Genomic DNA, 18,718 nt, shown 5'->3' with positions numbered 1-18,718 from the left:
AATGAATAGATCTATTCAAGTTTGGATGAATGTTTTGGGGTCACGATCGAGAGAGGAAAGCAGATTAGCAACAACAACAAAGGCAATAATAATAATAATAATAATAATAATAATAATAATAATTTATTTATTTGCAGCGATGCTGAGAGTGGTCTCCTCGGTCCTGCAACTGGGCAACATCGTCTTCAAGAAAGAGAGGAACACTGACCAGGCCTCCATGCCAGACGATACGGGTAAAGGCCAAAAGGGGGTTTGTGGCATCTACACTGCAGAATTAATGCAGTTCGGCACCACTTTAAGCTCCATGGCTCAGTGCTATGGGACCTTGGGAGCATTGACAACAACTCCCAAACTCCCATAGCATTAAGTCACAGCAGTTAAAGTGGGGTCAAACTACATTAACCCTGTAGTGTAGATGTACCCTACTAGTGACTTCGGGCATCATCCTATCTTGGGCGGCAATGGGATGTGGTCTTCTGGATGCCTTGCCTTTCTAAATGCTTGCAAAACCTTTGGATATTGTGGCTTGGGTTTTCCATCCTGCTCAAGGGATTGGCTGGATGGCCATCTGTCAGGAGGGTTTTAGTTGTGTATTCCTATCTGGAAGAAGAGGTGGACTGGATGGCCCTTGGGTTCTCTTCTTATTCTAGGAGTCCATGGTTCTATGTTACTGTTATCATTACTATTGGTATTAAGCAGAGACTAGATGGCCATTTGTCAGGAGGGCTTTAGTTGTGTCTTCTTTTCTGGCACAATTGGATTGGACTGGATGGCCCTTAGGTTCTCTTTTAACTCTAGGATTCTATATTATTATTATTATTATTATTACTACTACTACTACTACTACTACTACTACTTTAAGCAGAAGCGACATGTCCATCTGTCAGGAACGTTTATAATTCTGTGATCCCATGTTTCGATGATGATGATGATGATGATGATGATGATGATGATGATGGTAGTGGTGATGGTGATGATTAATAATAATAAAGCAGAGACTGATTGGATGGCCATCTGTTGGGAGGCCTTTATGCCTTCCTATTTGGTAGAAGGGGTTGGACTGGGAGGCCTTTGGGTGCTCTTTTCGAATCTGCGATTCTGTGCTTATCCAATAATACTATAATATACTAATCCATAATAACAGGTGCAGTAGGTTAAACCGCTGAGCTGCTGAACTTGTTGACCGAAAGGCTGGTGGTTCAAATTTGGGGAGCAGGGTGAGCTCCCTCTGTTAGCACCAACTTCTGCAAACCTAGAGTTTGAAAACATGCAAATATGAGTAGATCAATAGGTACCACTTTGCAGGAAGGTAATGGCACTCCATGCAGTCATGCTGGCCACATGACCTTGGAGGTGTCTATGGACAACACCAGCTCTTTGGCGTAAAAATGGAGATGAGCACCACCCCCCAGAGTCTGACATGACTGGACTTAATGTCAGGGGAAACCTTTACCTTTACCTTTAATCCATAATAATAATAATAATAATAATAATTATTATTATTATTATTATTATTATTATATATAATAATAATCATAATAATCATAATAATCATAATAATAATTGTTAATCTCATAATGGGTTGAGGCAAAGCACAACACAGGTGAAATGCATCAACATAAATTACATTCAATAAAATGCATCTAGAATGGAATAGAATAACTTTATTGTTATTGTACAGTTAAATTAAATGCTTTCCCCAGCACACATCACAAAACAACACTCATCCTTCCACACTTCCACATTTCTATCAAAACATATTACTGTAAATTGCACATATCAGAATACAAAGACAGTCGTCAATAATAATAACAACTATAACTGCTATTTCAGTGGCTCAGAAGGTGTGCCACTTGATGGGAATCAACGTGACAGATTTCACGCGAGCCATTCTTACACCAAGGATCAAAGTTGGAAGAGACGTGGTGCAGAAAGCGCAGACCAAGGAACAGGTGAGGCACCTGCAGGCAATCCTCCCAGGAATGTTTGGGGTTGGGCTGGGGCCAAGATCTATAAAAATATCTTATACATTTATGATTATCATTATTACAGCAAGGGTGGGTCAGTTTCTTAATAACAATATGTCCAAAGGACGACAGCCTTACTTTGTAGATCTTGGCTTCAGGTTCAGTTTGCATTGGGATCCCTTTATTGGATCTTTAGCACTCTCTTCCTGGAGGGATTGTTCCTATATGTATATACGGTTTATTTCAGGCGGACTTTGCCATCGAGGCCCTAGCCAAAGCCATCTACGAGCGCCTTTTCCGCTGGATCTTGACCCGTGTCAACAAGGCCCTGGACAAGACTAAGCGGCAAGGGGCCTCCTTCTTGGGGATCCTGGATATCGCTGGCTTCGAGATCTTTGAGGTACGGAGGAGCCCCCTTGGCCCCAAGCCCTACAACGAGGAATGGGGTTGGAGTGCTCTGCCCAGTTGTTTACCCTCTCCATTGCTTTCCCCCAGATCAACTCCTTTGAGCAGCTCTGCATCAACTACACCAACGAGAAGCTGCAGCAGCTCTTCAACCACACCATGTTCATCCTGGAACAGGAGGAGTATCAGAGGGAGGGCATCGAGTGGAACTTCATCGACTTTGGGCTTGATCTCCAGCCTTGCATCGAACTGATTGAAAGACCTGTAAGGAGTCTAATTGATAGGTTGCACTTAGACATTCTTCTTGGTGGGTTCGTGCATTCATACATGGTCCTTTATGGGTCTTTGCATACATGCACAGGCTTCTTGATGGGTTTGTGCATACATTCATGGGCCTTTATGGGTCTTTGCATGTATGCATTGACTTCTATATAGGTTTTCACATACATTTATGGCAGTTTATGGGATGTTCCATACATGCAATGGCTTCTTTATAGGTTTGTGCATGCATGTATGGTCCTTTCTGGGTCTTTGCATACATGCATTGACTTCTTGATGGCTTTGCATGCATGCAAATGGCTTCTTTATAGGTTCGTGCATTCATGCATGGTCCTTGCTGGGTCTTTGCATACATGCATTGACTTTTTGATGGGTTTGTGCATGTATTCATGAGCCTTTATGGGTCTTTGCATGTATGCATTGACTTCTTTATAGGTTTTCCCATACATTTATAGTCTGTTATGGGATGTTCCATACATGCAATGGCTTCTTTATAGGTTTGTGCATGCATGTATGGTCCTTTATGGGTCTTTACATACATGCATTGACTTCTTGATGGGTTTGTGCATGCATGTATGGTCCTTTATGGGTCTTTGCATGCATGCAATGGCTTCTTTATAGGTTTGTGCATGCAAGTATAGTCCTTTATGGGCCTTTGCATACATGCATTGACTTCTTGATGGATTTGTGCATTTGTTGGCCTTGGTGGGTTTCAGCATACACGCAATGACTTCTTTATAGGTTTGTGCATGCATGTATGGTCCTTTCTGGGTCTTTGCATACATGCATTGACTTCTTGATGGGTTTGCGCATGTGTGTATGGTCCTTTATGGGTTTTTGCATGCATGCTATGGCTTCTTTATAGGTTTGTGCATGCAAGTATAGTCTTTTATGAGTCTTTGCATACATACATTGACTTCTTGATGAATTTGTGCATTTGTTGGCCTTGGTGGATTTCAGCATCTATGCGTTCACTATTTTATGGGTTTGTGCAAGCATGTATGGGCCTTCATGGGTCTATACATGCATGAATTTACTTTATGGTTTTTATGTGCAATTATGGCTCCTTATGGGTTTCTGCATAAATGCATTATTGACCTCTTGTGTGCATTTTAATACAATGGTATTTTGAACCCAGATCACACCTGGACTTCCGTGTAGATAGGCAAATCTAACATGGCCTTTTGGGCATTCCTTTTTTACAAGATGGCTTATTTTGGCATTCACTTTCTATTGTGTTATTGCCATGCTAATGCAGTGGTGCATGGACTTGGGCAAAGCTTTGCAAGGCAATGCTGTTCTTAGTTCTGTTCTACTCTATCTCTCTAAAGAAAAAAAGAGCCCCAAAATGGTCAACACTAAAAATAAGATGAGGTGTAATTTAAAACCTTCCTCTCATACCTGTTCTTAAACTGTGAATTGTTTGTAAGTCAGATGTCTGAAACTCAGGGGTGACCTGTAAACAGTTAGAAACAATTAAGGACCTATTCAACATATTGAAAACACTTCCAAATGTGAAATTTGAGCAACAGATGGTGCAAAATGTCTCCTATTTGGGTCCAGTGTGCATTAGATGTTGGCTAGTTCTTATTTTGGAATAGCTCCCTCTGTAACTCCAGTGATGGGCGATGCAATGGGCTGCATCAGAGGATACCTACTGATCATGGCAAGTAGCCTTGGCTGTCCTTTCCTTCCTCCCAGAACAACCCTCCAGGCATCTTGGCCCTTCTGGATGAGGAATGCTGGTTCCCCAAAGCTACCGACACTTCGCTGGTGGAGAAACTGTGTGCAGAACAAGGGAATCACCCCAAATTCTCGAAGCAGAAGCAGCTCAAGGACAAGACGGAGTTCTGCATTATGCATTACGCGGGGAAGGTACGGGGCTCTGCCCATTGCTGGGCACATTTTGCAGGGAGATGCCACGTCTTTGCATGGAGGAAGTTATGGGCCAGAGGAGGAAAAACACATGGAAACTGAATCCAGCGAAGGCAGAGGGAGAGCTATTCAACAGGTGAACTCTCTGCCTCAGAGTCTCCTTCTTTGGAGGCTTTTAAGCAGAGGCTGGATGGCTATCTGTCAGGATGGCTTTGATTGTGCTTTTCCTGTATGGAAGGGGGTGGACTGGATGGCCCTTGGGCTCTCTTCCAACTATATTATTATTATTATTATTATTATTATTATTAGATACACAACAACATTAGTACACAGCAAACAAGATCACTATGCTGGTTGTTGTATTGGATCACACGTTGGACACTTTCCAAGTGTCTAGGACTTATTATTATTATCATTATTATTATTATTATTATTATTATTATTATTTTACAGAAGCTGGATGGCTATCTTTTTGGGGAGGGGGGATTTAATTGGTCTTTTCCTGCATGGAAGAAAGGGGGTGGACGAGATGGCCCTTGGGGCCTCTTCCAATGTTATTGTTGTTATTATTATTATATAAATTATTATTATTATTATTACAGAGACTGGATGGCCATCTGTCAGGCAGGAAGAGGGGGCTTTGATTGTGCTCCTCAATAGAAGAAAGGGGGTGGACTAGATGGCCCTTAGGGTCTCTTCCAACTATAGTATTATTCAGTTCTTGTGGGTTTTTTCGGGCTATATGGCCATGTTCTAGAGGCATTTCTCCTGACGTTTCGCCTGCCATAGATGCAGGCGAAACGTCAGGAGAAATGCCTCTAGAACATGGCCATATAGCCTGAAAAAAACCACAAGAACTGAGTGATTCCGGCCATGAAAGCCTTCGACAATATAGTATTATTATTATTATTATTATTATTATTATTATTATTATTACAACAATACAGTCAATACAGGGTTTTGGGTTTTTTTGTAAATCTGATTTTGGTTTTTTGTCCCAAAGGTCATCTACAATGCGACCGCGTGGCTGACGAAAAACATGGATCCCTTGAACGATAATGTGACAGCTTTGCTCAACCAGTCTTCTGAAAAGTTTGTGGCAGATCTTTGGAAAGAAGGTAGGCTGGCAAAGGGATGCCAGGCTGCATCCTGAATGAATACATCCTGACATCCCTTTAATTGTAATGGCCTGAGGTGTAGTTTCACAAGGTCATGAGCCAAAGAGTGCCGGATGACAATTTCCAGAGTCCCAAATACACACACAAACACTAGCTTGCCTGTATCCACCAGGCAATGCCCAGGTTAGGTCTTTTGGAATTCTATTTATAAGAAATAGCAGTATTTAACATTATTTTTGTTATCGGGTTATAAATATCATTTCCTAATTGCGTCTATCATAAAAACATGGAAAAGATTTATTAAACTGCCAAAACGTTGTCTTTGCGAGAGAGACATCCTTGCAGTACATTTCGCTCTAGTTTTTCAATGGATATCTCTTCGTTGAGTCTCAACCAATTCAACATAGTTTGTGGCAGACATAAAAATTAACTTTCTAGTATAGAGCAACTACTTTCAATGTAAAGACAAAAAATGTGTATTTTCTAATGGGACCATTCAGAAAAGCAAACAACACACAATGGCTACTTCTGATATTTATCATTACAAAAGACCTAACTGGGGCATTGCTGGATACCTAAACCAGTTTGTATTTGTATAAATGTGTGTGTATGCATGTGTGTATGTTTCCCCAACCTTCTTAGCATGATGTACGTGTTTATATACATAGGAATAGGCACTGAGCTTCTTCCTTGGAGGCCTTTAAACAGAGGCTGGAAGTGCTTAGATTGTGCTTTTCCTGCATGGCGGACTGGATGGCCTTTGGGGTCCCTTCCAACTCTTCTATGCTTTGTCGACTGGAGGCCAGGAACGATCCTTTGGGGCTGAACTCACTCTCATTGCCTTGCAGTCGACCGCATTGTGGGCCTGGACCAAATGGCCAAGATGACCGAGAGCTCGCTGCCCAGCGCCTCTAAGACCAAGAAGGGCATGTTCCGGACGGTGGGGCAGCTCTACAAGGAGCAGCTGACCAAGCTGATGACCACCCTCCACAACACCAGCCCCAACTTCGTCCGGTGCATCATCCCCAACCATGAGAAGAGGGTCAGTGCCCAGACAAAGAGGTGCAATGCACTCTTGGGATGGAATTGTAGTACAGGCCGCCCCTGAATTATGAACAAGAGAGGTTCTGTATGTTTGTTCTTAAGTATAATATGTTTGTAAGTCAGAACAGGGACATTTATTTGGTGTAATCCATATATATATATATATATACACACACACACACACACACACACACACATATCTATATAAATAAAAATGTAATGTATGTTTGTGGGATTAACAGAACTCAAAAACCATTTGGACTAATTGACACAAAATTTGGACACTATACCCCTAACAGACCAACGAGTGACCATCACTCATAAAATCCCCCCAAAAACAGTGGAAAGGACTTAAAAACCCAAATAAGCTAAATGATGAAAAACTAAATGACAATACAGAAATAAAAAGGAATGAAGGAAGGAAAGAAGGAAAGAAGAGAAGAGAAAGAGGGAGGGAAAGAAAAAAAGGAAAGGGAGAAGGAAGCAAAGAGTGGAAGAAGGAAGGAAAGAGGTAGAGAAGGAAGAAAGGAGAGAAAGAAAGAAAAAAGGGAAGGAAGGAAAGATGGAGTGCAGGAAAGAGGAAAAGAAGGAGAGAAAGAGGAGGGACGAAAAGAAGGAAAGAGAGAAGGAAGGATGGAAGCAAATAGCGAAGGAAGGAAGGAAAGAGGTAGAGAAGGAAGAAAGGAGAAAGGAAGGAAGGAAAAGAAAAAGGGGGCAAGGAAGGGAAGAGGTAGAGAAAGAAGGAAGGAGAGAAGGAAAGAAGAAGGAAGGAAAAAGAGAGAGAAAGGGGGAGGGGAGGTTGGCCACAGCAATGTGTGGCGGGTACAGCTAGTACATATATAGAGTGTGTGTGTGTGTGTTTTGGATCATCCCTGGGGTGTTTCCTTTGCTGTCTGTGCCCCTATTCAGAAGATATCACAACCCTTTCTGTCCCTGTGAGAATTGGACTATATTTGGCTTGTTGTGGAAACAAGGATTGGGGATAAAGCTTCAATGAGACTCCTTTTCCCCATGACAATAACTCTTCCAGGAGTTAATTTTCTTTCTCTTGCATCCTGTTGTCTCATTTCCGTTCTTAACTTGGAATTGCTTGTAAATCGGATGTTTGTAACTCAGGTATTATCTCTCTGCTTTGTAGTCTGGGAAACTCGATGCCCACCTGGTGCTAGAGCAGCTGCGGTGCAATGGGGTTTTGGAGGGGATCCGTATCTGCCGCCAAGGTTTCCCCAACAGGATCGTCTTCCAGGAGTTCCGCCAGCGGTAAGAGGAAGAAGCTGTTGTGATGTCACATTAATGTCTAGGCAACACACAATGTTGAACAACAACACAAACAACAAAAAATGTGAGATGTGTGTGTCTATATATATATATATATATATATATATATATATATGATAAAGGTTTCCCCTTGACATTAAGTCTAGGCATATCCGACTCTGGGGGGTGGTGCTCATCTCCATTTCTAATCCAAAGAGCTGGCGTTGTCCATAAACGCCTCCAAGGTCATGTGGCCAGCATGACTGCATGAAGCTCCGTTACTTTCATACAGAAATGGTACCTATTGATCTATTTATATTTGCATGTTTTCGAACTGCTAGGTTGGCAGAAGCTGGGGCTAACAGTGGGAACTCACCCTTCTCCCTGGATTCGAACCACTGAACTTTTGGTCAGCAAGTTCAGCAGCTCAGCAGTTTAACTCACTGTCCTGCCAGGGTGTGTGTGTGTATATGTGTGTATAGCCTATTTATTTGAATCTAATGCTCACCTTTTTTGGCTATATGACCTCGTCAAAATTAGGGACCTCTTGAGATCTGCATCATACGGTCATCTTAGCACTGAGTCAAAGCCAAAGAGATCCAAGTTAAACATGAGCCAACAATGTGATGTGGCGGCAAAAAAAGCCAATGGGATTTTGGCCTGCATCAATAGGAGCATAGTGTCTAGATCTAAGGAAGTAATGCTACCCCTCTATTCTGCTTTGGTTAGACCACATCTGGAATATTGTGTCCAATTCTGGGCACCACAATTCAAGAGAGATATTGACAAGCTGGAATGTGTCCAGAGGAGGGCGACTAAAATGATCAAGGGTCTGGAGAACAAGCCCTATGAGGAGCGGCTTAAGAAGCTGGGCATGTTTAGCCTGAAGAAGAGAAGGCTGAGAGGAGATATGATAGCCATGTATAAATATGTGAGAGGAAGCCACAGGGACGAGGGAGCAAGCTTGTTTTCTGCTTCCTTGGAGACTAGGACGCGGAACAATGGCTTCAAACTACAAGAGAGGAGATTCCATCTGAACATTAGGAAGAACTTCCTGACTGTGAGAGCCGTTCAGCAGTGGAACTCTCTGCCCCGGAGTGTGGTGGAGGCTCCTTCTTTGGAAGCTTTTAAGCAGAGGCTGGATGGCCATCTGTCAGGGGTGATTTGAATGCAATATTCCTGCTTCTTGGCAGGGGGTTGGACTGGATGGCCCATGAGGTCTCTTCCAACTCTTTGATTCTAGGATTCTATGATTCTATTATAGGTCCTCTTTCAGAGACTTCACCTCTCATTTAATTAATTGGCTCAATGCTATGTGATCTTGCGATTTATAATTTGGTGAGGCATCAGAATTCTTTGGCATAGATGGCTCAAGACCGTGTAAAACTACAGCCCCCATGACTCCATAGCATTGAACCAAAGTGATGAAGGCGGATTCATTCTGCAGCACAGATGCACCCTCAAGGTTTTCCTTTCCATTGATGGAAACTTTTGTCTTCTAACCCTTTTGTTTTGGTTTCAGGTTTTTGAAAATTGAGGTTCGCATTAGATTCAATGTTGCATGAGACTCGAGGCCACATCGCGTACACACACACACACATGCAATGCAGTGCAATACAATTGCAGTGCAGTTCTTTGGCACTTGTTTCCAAACAGTCTTCAAGGGGAATCCCCAGGTTAAGTGCATTGCAGTAATCTAGCCAGCTTTGCGTCACTATTAAGGAGGAAAAGTGGGGTATCAAAATAACAATAATAATAGTAAAGTGTGACTTATTGTGGCAAGGCCCGACATCTCTGGGAATCTGCATTTATTCAAGAATGTAGGTGCACCTCAGACACTATAGTAACTCTAAATGGAGTAATTTCAGGTGACTTTCATTACTGTTTTCCATTTGCTTTCCCTTTAGTTATGAAATCCTTGCTGCCAACGCCATTCCAAAAGGATTTATGGATGGGAAACAGGCCTGCATCCTCATGGTGAGTAAATCCTCAGGAGTAGAAGAACTAATTTCAAAGTAAGGACTGTACAATTAAACAGGAAATAACCCTTTCAAACCAGGAACATAACGTTTTTCATGTTTCTAGTCGGGGTGCTGCTCCCCAGAATGTATTGCATTTTGTCCTAACGTTAAACCTTCTCGTTCTCGACAGATGAAAGCCCTGGAGCTGGATCCCAACTTGTACCGGATCGGTCAGAGCAAGATCTTTTTCCGGACGGGAGTCTTGGCCCACTTGGAGGAAGAGCGGGACCTCAAGATCACCGACGTCATCATCACCTTCCAGGCCCAATCCAGGGGATACCTGGCCAGGAAGTGAGGCCATTTGCATCCACACAGGGGGCTTGTTCTGTTTGGAACCACTTTCAGCAACGTGCAATGGGGCTAAACGTTTTGCATTTCCCCACAGGGCTTTTGCAAAGAGGCAGCAGCAACTGACGGCCATGAAGGTCATCCAGAGGAACTGTGTGGCTTACCTGAAGCTGCGGAACTGGCAATGGTGGAGACTCTTCACCAAAGTAAGGGCTGCTTCTACAGGTCTCTGTTTGTGGGAGATGGCACACAAGTCTACATAAGGGCAGGTTTTGGACTGAGAATCTGACTTTGACCTTGACCCTAAACCTGACCCTAACCTAACCCAATTTCTATATCTAGCCCAAATCTAATCCCTGACACTAACCCTAACTCTATGGCCCTAACCCTAAACCCAAATCTAATTGCAATCCTAACCCTGATCTTAAACTTAACCCCAACTCCAACCTCTAATTCTAACCCCAAGTGTAACCCAAACCTTATCTTACTCAACTGCTGAGTATGCCTGGCCTGTTTAGTATAAGTCTGCCCATTTATTTATTTATTTATTTGGGGTTCTTCTACCCCGCCCTTCTCATCCCGAAGGGGACTCAGGGCGGCTTACAAAGGCAAGGGCACAATTCGATGCCTGCATCATAAAACAATCATACACAAAATTACATCAATTCACAGTTAACAACAGTTCATGCATTATAACCATAAAATCAATAAAATCAATACAAACCCAATTTCTCCTCTTACATGGTCAGCGTTCGCTAACTCATAGATCTAGTTTTACGTTCCACTTCATCAATCCTGTTGGTCTTACTCGCCTGATTGTCTAATTTAATTGCCAGAGTGCCCAAAGGCCTGGTCCCATAACCACGTCTTCACCCTCCTCCTAAAGGCGAGGAGGGATGATGATGCCCTGATTTCCCCCGGGAGTGCGTTCCACAGGTGAGGGGCCACCACTGAGAAAGCCCTGCTCCTCGTCCCCACCAGCCTCACTTGTGACAGTGGTGGGGTCGAGAGCAGGGCCTCCCCAGATGATCTCAGACTCCGGGGTGGGACGTAGAGGGAGATACGTTCGGACAGAAACACTGGACCGGAACCGTACAGGGTTTTGTAGGTCAAAACCAGCACCTTGAATTGTTCTCGGAACTGAATCGGCAGCCAGTGGAGCTGGCACAGCAGGGGGGTGGTATGCTCCCTGTATGTCGCTCCGGTGAGCAGTCTGGCTGCTGCTCGCTGGACTAGTTGAAGTTTCCGAACAGTCTTCAAGGGCAACCCCATGTAGAGAGCGTTGCAGTAGTCTATTCGGGATGTAACAAGAGCGTGGAGCAGGTGAACATAGCATTGAACGAAACATGCAGAATAATCACAGGATAATCTTAAATCACAGGATGTCTTAAACCTACACCTGTTGATAAACTCTACAAGCTAGCTGGCATGCCCCCCCCCCCAATGTGTGATGGGAAGTTGCTGCTAAATGTGATAGAAATAAGGCTGAGCACTGAAAACCATCCACTACATGGCTACCAGCTTCCTCCCAGTAGACTCAAATCAAGGAAAAGTTTTATGAGAACTACCACTCCTCTTGACGTCCCCCAGCAACAGCAAGGGTATCACTCTGGATAGCTAGACCAGGAAATCCCAACTAGATGGCCCCCCATGAGGGTCTTCCTCCAGGGGCAAACCAAGAATGGGCAACTTGGAAGTCCCTAAACAGACTCAGAAGTGGAGTGGGCAGATCAAAAGACAACCTGGCAAAATGGCACTACCTAAAAGAATCGCACACCTTGTGTGACTGTGGAGCAGAACAGACAACTCCACATCTGTATGCTTGTCCACTATGCCCTGCCTCATGTACAGAGGAAGAATTGTTGGAGGCTACAGACAATGCCTTTGCTGTTGCCCGTTTTTGGTCAAAAGATATTTAGCCGCCTGCCTGCTCTCCTTCAATTTTTATCAGTTTTATACCAATTTATACAATGCTTTTGATGTGAAATAAATAAATAAATACCCAAACCCTATGCCTAAACCCCACTCCATGCAGTCATTCTGGCCACATGACCTGGGAGGTGTCTATGGACAACGTCGGCTCTTCGGCTTAGAAATGGAGATGAGCACCACATCCCAGAGTCGAACATGACTGGACTTAATGTCAGGGGAAAACCTTTACCTTTACCTGTATGCCTAACCCCTAACATCTGACCCTTAGCCAAACCCTGATGTTGACTTTAGCCCCAGCTATAACCCTAAGTCTGTCTCCTAGACTCTAATCCTAAACCTAAAGCAGAACGTAACCTGAACCTTGATCCTAACTCTTATCCATAACCCCTAACCATCAATCTAACCCCAACTCTTGCCTCTGACCCTAACTCTAACCATGACCCTAATGTCATCCTGACCCAAACCCAAACGCACTGATAACCGATTGCAACCCGAACTCCCACCCCTTTGGACTACAAATCCCAGAATCCTGAGTGTGGGCCCTTGGCTTTCCCAGGTGAAGCCACTGCTTCAAGTGACCCGTCAGGAGGAAGAGATGCAGGTCAAAGATGAAGAGCTCAAGGCAGTGAAGGAGCGGCAAATCAAGACGGAGAGCGAACTCAAGGAGCTGGAGCAGAAACACAGCCAGGTGAGGCCCTACCTGAAGATTCAGGGTACTGTCCATGACTTCACCAAGGAGTCACCAAATAATCATCAATAGAAGCAGCCAAATATATATCTGATTATCCTAGATTATCTGGCAGCATAGACTCATATAATCCAGTTCATAGCAGATTCTGGGATATAGGGCAGTATAGACCAAGCCTCAGCCTGCTTTATCCCTCAGGCTGAGAAGTGCAGATGAGGAAGTTGCTGTTCTTGGGTGGGCTCTTGCTCCACTGCCTACTTCTCATCCAGGTTACTTGTCCTCATAGACATTGTTGCTGATGCTGTGCCCCTTCTGTTTGCCTAGTTGACCGAAGAGAAGAACCAACTCCAAGAGCAGCTGCAGGCTGAGACGGAGCTGTACGCCGAGGCAGAAGAGATGCGGATTCGTCTGGCGGCCAAGAAGCAGGAGCTGGAGGAGATCCTGCATGAAATGGAGGCCCGGATCGAGGAGGAGGAAGAGCGTGGGCAACAGCTGCAGACCGAGAAGAAGAAGATGCAGCAGCAGATGCTGGTGGGTTTTACTCCAAACTATGGTGGAGTCAAACCCAAAGTGCCAAAGTTTCCCCCCAAAAATGGCTTTCAAAATACTTGAAAGCAGTGAACGCACTCTGGGTTTTACTCCGTACTTTAATAAAGCCATATTCAAGATGCTAAAGGTTTTTCTCTCAAAACTCCCACCATGCCTTGTATATATGTAGCTCAGAGTTTCAACTGGCAGCCAGTGGAGTGTGGTTTGAATACTGGATTCTGGAAGAGCAGAGTTCAAGTGCCACTCAGCCATGGAGTCCCACCTTGAGTAAATCACACACTCTCAACTACAGAGGAAGCCTAGCAGGGATTCGAACACAAGTCCCAAGAGTCCAAGAACCTTTCTTTGCAGTTGAGAGAGTGTGAATTGCCCAAGGCCAGCCACCAAAGCCCCTTCCATGGCTTAGCAGGGATTCGAACCCAGGTTCTTGGGCTCAAACTGTTGTGAATACTCTTTGAACCTTAAAAAAACTCTTTAATCTGTTTTCAGTGGGACAAAGTACATCAGGCACTTTCAGAGAAAGAAGTAGACACACAGACTCTGGAACTGTGTTTTATCTATATAAATAAAAATGTAATGTTCGTTTGTGGGATTAACATAACTCAAAAACTACTGGGCAAATTGACACCAAATTTGGACACAAGACACCTATCAGGCCAACAAGTGACCATCATTCATAAAAACACTGGAAAACACAGCAGAAGAAACTTTAAAAGCCAAAAAACAAAAAAAACCATTACAACGCATGCGCAAAATCACACACACACACACAAACACACATATATACACATATACACAAATATATACACACATATATACACACAGAAAACACATATACACAGACTGGGCCACAGCAACGCATGGCAGGGGACAGCTAGTAATTGTGGCGCAGCTGGCTGAGTGTCAGCTGCATTAAGATCACTCTGATCAAAAGGTCATGAGTTCGAAGCCAGCCCGGGTTGGAGTGGGTTTCCAACCAATTGTGTAGCCTGTTGTCGACCTTTGCAACCCAAAAGACAGTTGCATCTGTCAAGTAGGAAAATTAGATACCACCTTAAAGTGTGGGGAGGCTAATTAACTAATTTATGAGGCCATAAAAAAGACTCCAGCAAAAAAGCATGCGGGAAATGCGGAAGTATTTCATCAGTGTCGCAGATGGACGATGAAAGTGACAGCCCCCCTGGCGGCCAGAAAAAGCTAAATAGCCTCTGTGTATGTCTGTATATGTTGTATGTCAAAATTGACATTGAATATTTGCCATATATGTGTACACTGTAATCCGCCCTGAGTCCCCTGCGGGGTGAGAAGGGCGGAATATAAATGCTATAAATAAATAAATAAATAGCTATAATGGTAAAAATCAAATATACTCCAACATTCACTCATAATCCATACATTCATCATTCATACTCACCATCCCTTCTCCGTTCAGACCTAATGCTGCTGGAAAGACAGGCGGGTGGACAGAGCTGCATCCCTGCAGAATCTGGCACACAATCTAAAAAGAAAAGGGTCTCCTACGTAGAACTTTTTTGGTTATCCATTATTTGGTTGTTTAGCTAACCTCTGTCATTCAGCTCAAACCTGCTGGACCTTCATTAATTCTGGAACAGTTCGCTTCTTTAACTTAAAGAACTATTATCTTTGACTATGTAAACATGAGTTGTTTACACCCTAACATTCTCAGGTCAGTTCTCATCAGCACCTTTCTTGCCAACGTTCATGAAAGTCTTCACCTCCTTTGTTCTCCATAATTAAGCAGTTTTCCAGGTTCCATTTTTAGGATGGTGTCGTCAGCCTTGCCAGACCTTAATAGGCCGCAGCCAGACCACCAAACATGCAATTCATTCAATCCACTCATCACAAAACCATAGGAGCCCCCAGTGGTGCAGTGGGTTAAACCCCTGTGGCGGCAGGACTGAAGACCGACAGGTCGCAGGTTCGAATCCGGGGAAAGGCGGATGACCTCCCTCTATCAGCTCCAGCTCCTCGTGCAGGGACATGAGAGAAGCCTCCCACAAGGATGATAAAAACATCCAATCATCCAGGCGTCCCCTGGGCAACGTCCTTGCAGACGGCCAATTCTCTCACACCAGAAGCGACTTGCAGTTTCTCAAGTTGCTCCTGACACGACCAAAATCACAAAACCATTATACCATTTCTCATAGCTGTTGCGATGTTGCCTACCTTGGGTCTTGCCAACGTATCTGAGGTTCATCCCGGTTTTTTGCCTATTCCTTCCCATCCTAACTTCTCCTGAAAGGATCTGGAGGACCAGCTGGAAGAAGAGGAAGCCGCCCGGCAGAAACTGCAGCTGGAGAAAGTGACGGCGGAAGCCAAGATCAAGAAGCTGGAGGATGACATCTTGGTGATGGACGACCAGAACATCAAGCTCACTAAGGTAGGTGCAAAGAGGGAAGAGTGTTGAATGAACAATGGTGGAGGGGTTCTTCCCGTCCAGGTTCCATCCATCTATCCATCTCTCCCTCTTTCCCTTTCACAGGAGAGGAAGCTGATGGAGGAGCGTATCAGTGACTTGACCACCAACCTGGCGGAGGAGGAGGAGAAGGCCAAGAACCTTACTAAGCTGAAGAACAAACACGAGTCTATGATCTCGGAGCTGGAGGTGCGGTTGAAGAAGGAGGAGAAGGGCCGCCAGGAGCTGGACAAGGCCAAGCGGAAGCTGGAGGGCGAGGCCAGTGACCTCCATGAGCAGATCGCTGACCTCCAGGCCCAGATTGCGGAACTCAAGGCCCAGCTGGCCAAGAAGGAGGAGGAGCTGCAAGCCGCACTGGCCAGGTGCCCCCCAGGGAGCAAGGGGGAGGGGTTAATGAGGCAGTTAATGAGGCAGTCCGCACCCGCTTCTCCTCCCAGGAAGCTCTTAATGGCCAATACAAGGGATCTCTGATATTTGGCAGAAAGCTCTTAATTACTATTACAAGGGACCTTAGCTTTTTGGCTAAGTATACCCTGTAATGGTCATTAATAGCTCCCCAGTTTCAGTTTTAGCCATGGTCAGTTAAAGTCTCCCGCTTTTGCTTTCAGTTCAGTTTTATTTATATCTTTGTTATTTCTATATATTATTAATATCATCCCAGGAGGAACCACTCACAGCATAGATGAAACGGAGCTTTTAATGACTAAAGAACAAAAGTCCTCTGTGATGGTCATTGAAAGCATCCTGTTTCCATTTTCAACCCAAAATTATTTATAGTTACCTACATTTGTATATATTACTCACAGCTCAGATAGAAGCAGGAAGCTTTTAAGGGCTATTGCAGGAGACCTTCCCCTTTTGTCTAAGGACGCTCTGTAATTGTCATTAATAGCTTCCCACCTCACTTGCAACCACTTTCAATGTCATTTATATCCCATCTTAATATAAAGACCACCTTATTCTTCCACTAAAGGCTTGAGGATGAAATGGGACAGAAGAACAACGCCTTGAAGAAAATCCGGGAGTTGGAGGCCCACATCTCAGACCTTCAGGAGGACCTGGACTCAGAGCGGGCGGCCCGGAATAAGGCCGAGAAGCAAAAGCGGGACCTGGGTGAGGAGCTGGAGGCCCTCAAGACAGAGCTGGAGGACACCCTGGACAGCACCGCCACCCAGCAAGAACTCAGGTGGGGCCCCCGGGGTCCTGGGCAGCGGTCAATGGGGCTCAGGGATGGTGCACAGCAAAGTTTAATTTTTCCTGTTTCGCAGGAAGCTTCTAATAACAATTGCAAGGGATCTTTACCGTTTGGATAAGAAATCCCTGTAATGTGAACTGAGTGCATTTAATTACCATTGCAGGGGAACTTGACTGTTTAGTAGGTAGTTTTCAATGACATTTGCAAGGAACCCTTGTCGTTTGGAAAAGGACCCCCTGTAATGGTCACTGAATGCTTTTAATTACTGTTGCCAGGTGATTGTTGCAGGGGAACGTGACTGTTTAGTAGGAAGCTTTTAATGACCATTACGGGGGGACCTTGTCTGTTAAGCAGGAAGCTTTTAATGACTATTATGGGGGACCTTGGCTGTTTAGCAGGTAGATTTTAATGTCAATTACGGAAGACTTTCGGCTGTTTAGCAGGAAGCTTTTAATGACCATTACAGGGGACCTTGGCTGTTTAGTAGGAAGCTTTTGATGACTATTATGGGGGACCTTGGCTGTTTAGCAGATAGCTTTTAATGACCATTATGGGGGATCATGGCTGTTTAATAGGAAGCTTTTGATGACCTTTAAGGGATTGCTTGACTGTTTAACAGGTAGCATTTAATGCCCATTACAGGGGACCTTGGCTGTTTAGTAGGAAGCTTTTAATGACCATTATAGGGTACCTTGGCTGTTTAGTGGGAAGCTTTTGATGACCTTTAAGGGGTCCCTTGGCTGTTTAGTAGGAAGCTTTTAATGACCATTACAGGGTACCTTGGCTGTTTAGTAGGAAACTTTTGAGGACCTTTAAGGGGTCCCTTGGCTGTTTAGTAGGAATGGACACTCGGAACTCTAGACACTGAGCATAAGATTGTTTATGCCTTCGATATTGTATTGATGTTTTAACCTGTTAATTTGCTTAAATTGTTTTGTATGTTTTGTATAATGTGACAAAGGCATCGAATTGTGCCTTCGCTGTAAGCCGCCCTGAGTCCCCCTCGGGGGTGAGAAGGGCGGGGTATAAGTAATTGAAATAAATAAATAAATAAATAGGAAGCTTTTAATGACCATTACAGGGTAACTTGGCTGTTTAGTAGGAAGCTTTTGATGACCTTTAAGGGGTCCCTTGGCTGTTTAGCAGGTAGCTTTTAATGACCATTACAGGGTACCTTGGCTGTTTAGTAGGAAGCTTTTGATGACCTTTAAGGGGTCCCTTGGCTGTTTAGTAGGAAGCTTTTAATGACCATTACAGGGTACCTTGGCTGTTTAGTAGGAAGCTTTTAATGACCTTTAAGGGGTCCCTTGGCTGTTTAGTAGGAAGCTTTTAATGACCATTACAGGGTACCTTGGCTGTTTAGTAGGAAGCTTTTGATGACCTTTAAGGGGTCCCTTGGCTGTTTAGTAGGAAGCTTTTAATGACCATTACAGGGTACCTTGGCTGTTTAGTAGGAAGCTTTTGATGACCTTTAAGGGGTCCCTTGGCTGTTTAGTAGGAAGCTTTTAATGACCATTACAGGGTACCTTGGCTGTTTAGTAGGAAGCTTTTAATGACCTTTAAGGGGTCCCTTGGCTGTTTAGCAGGTAGCTTTTAATGACCATTACAGGGTACCTTGGTTGTTTAGTTGGAAGCTTTTAATGACCTTTAAGGGGTCCCTTGG

General features: G+C 44.2%; 1 protein-coding gene across 2 annotated transcripts in view; it reads left to right on the top strand.

The window, feature by feature from the left end:
* The window catches only part of LOC132782086 (myosin-11), a 72,890-nt gene that overhangs the window by 33,759 nt on the left and 20,413 nt on the right, over positions 1 to 18,718 (top strand). For both annotated transcript variants that reach the window (XM_067460967.1, XM_067460966.1), the window contains 16 exons: positions 138 to 233; positions 1,834 to 1,952; positions 2,215 to 2,367; positions 2,463 to 2,636; positions 4,353 to 4,526; positions 5,530 to 5,644; positions 6,493 to 6,686; positions 7,827 to 7,948; positions 9,853 to 9,922; positions 10,097 to 10,257; positions 10,352 to 10,460; positions 12,743 to 12,874; positions 13,199 to 13,405; positions 15,687 to 15,824; positions 15,927 to 16,222; positions 16,834 to 17,046. In XM_067460967.1, coding sequence (XP_067317068.1) covers positions 138 to 233; positions 1,834 to 1,952; positions 2,215 to 2,367; positions 2,463 to 2,636; positions 4,353 to 4,526; positions 5,530 to 5,644; positions 6,493 to 6,686; positions 7,827 to 7,948; positions 9,853 to 9,922; positions 10,097 to 10,257; positions 10,352 to 10,460; positions 12,743 to 12,874; positions 13,199 to 13,405; positions 15,687 to 15,824; positions 15,927 to 16,222; positions 16,834 to 17,046 — 2,473 coding nt within the window. The remainder of the gene's footprint in view (positions 1 to 137; positions 234 to 1,833; positions 1,953 to 2,214; positions 2,368 to 2,462; positions 2,637 to 4,352; positions 4,527 to 5,529; positions 5,645 to 6,492; positions 6,687 to 7,826; positions 7,949 to 9,852; positions 9,923 to 10,096; positions 10,258 to 10,351; positions 10,461 to 12,742; positions 12,875 to 13,198; positions 13,406 to 15,686; positions 15,825 to 15,926; positions 16,223 to 16,833; positions 17,047 to 18,718) is intronic.

Source organism: Anolis sagrei, chromosome X (genome assembly GCF_037176765.1).
Source record: "Anolis sagrei isolate rAnoSag1 chromosome X, rAnoSag1.mat, whole genome shotgun sequence".
Lineage (NCBI taxonomy): Eukaryota > Metazoa > Chordata > Lepidosauria > Squamata > Dactyloidae > Anolis > Anolis sagrei.
This window is presented reverse-complemented; position numbering and strand designations above follow the sequence as displayed.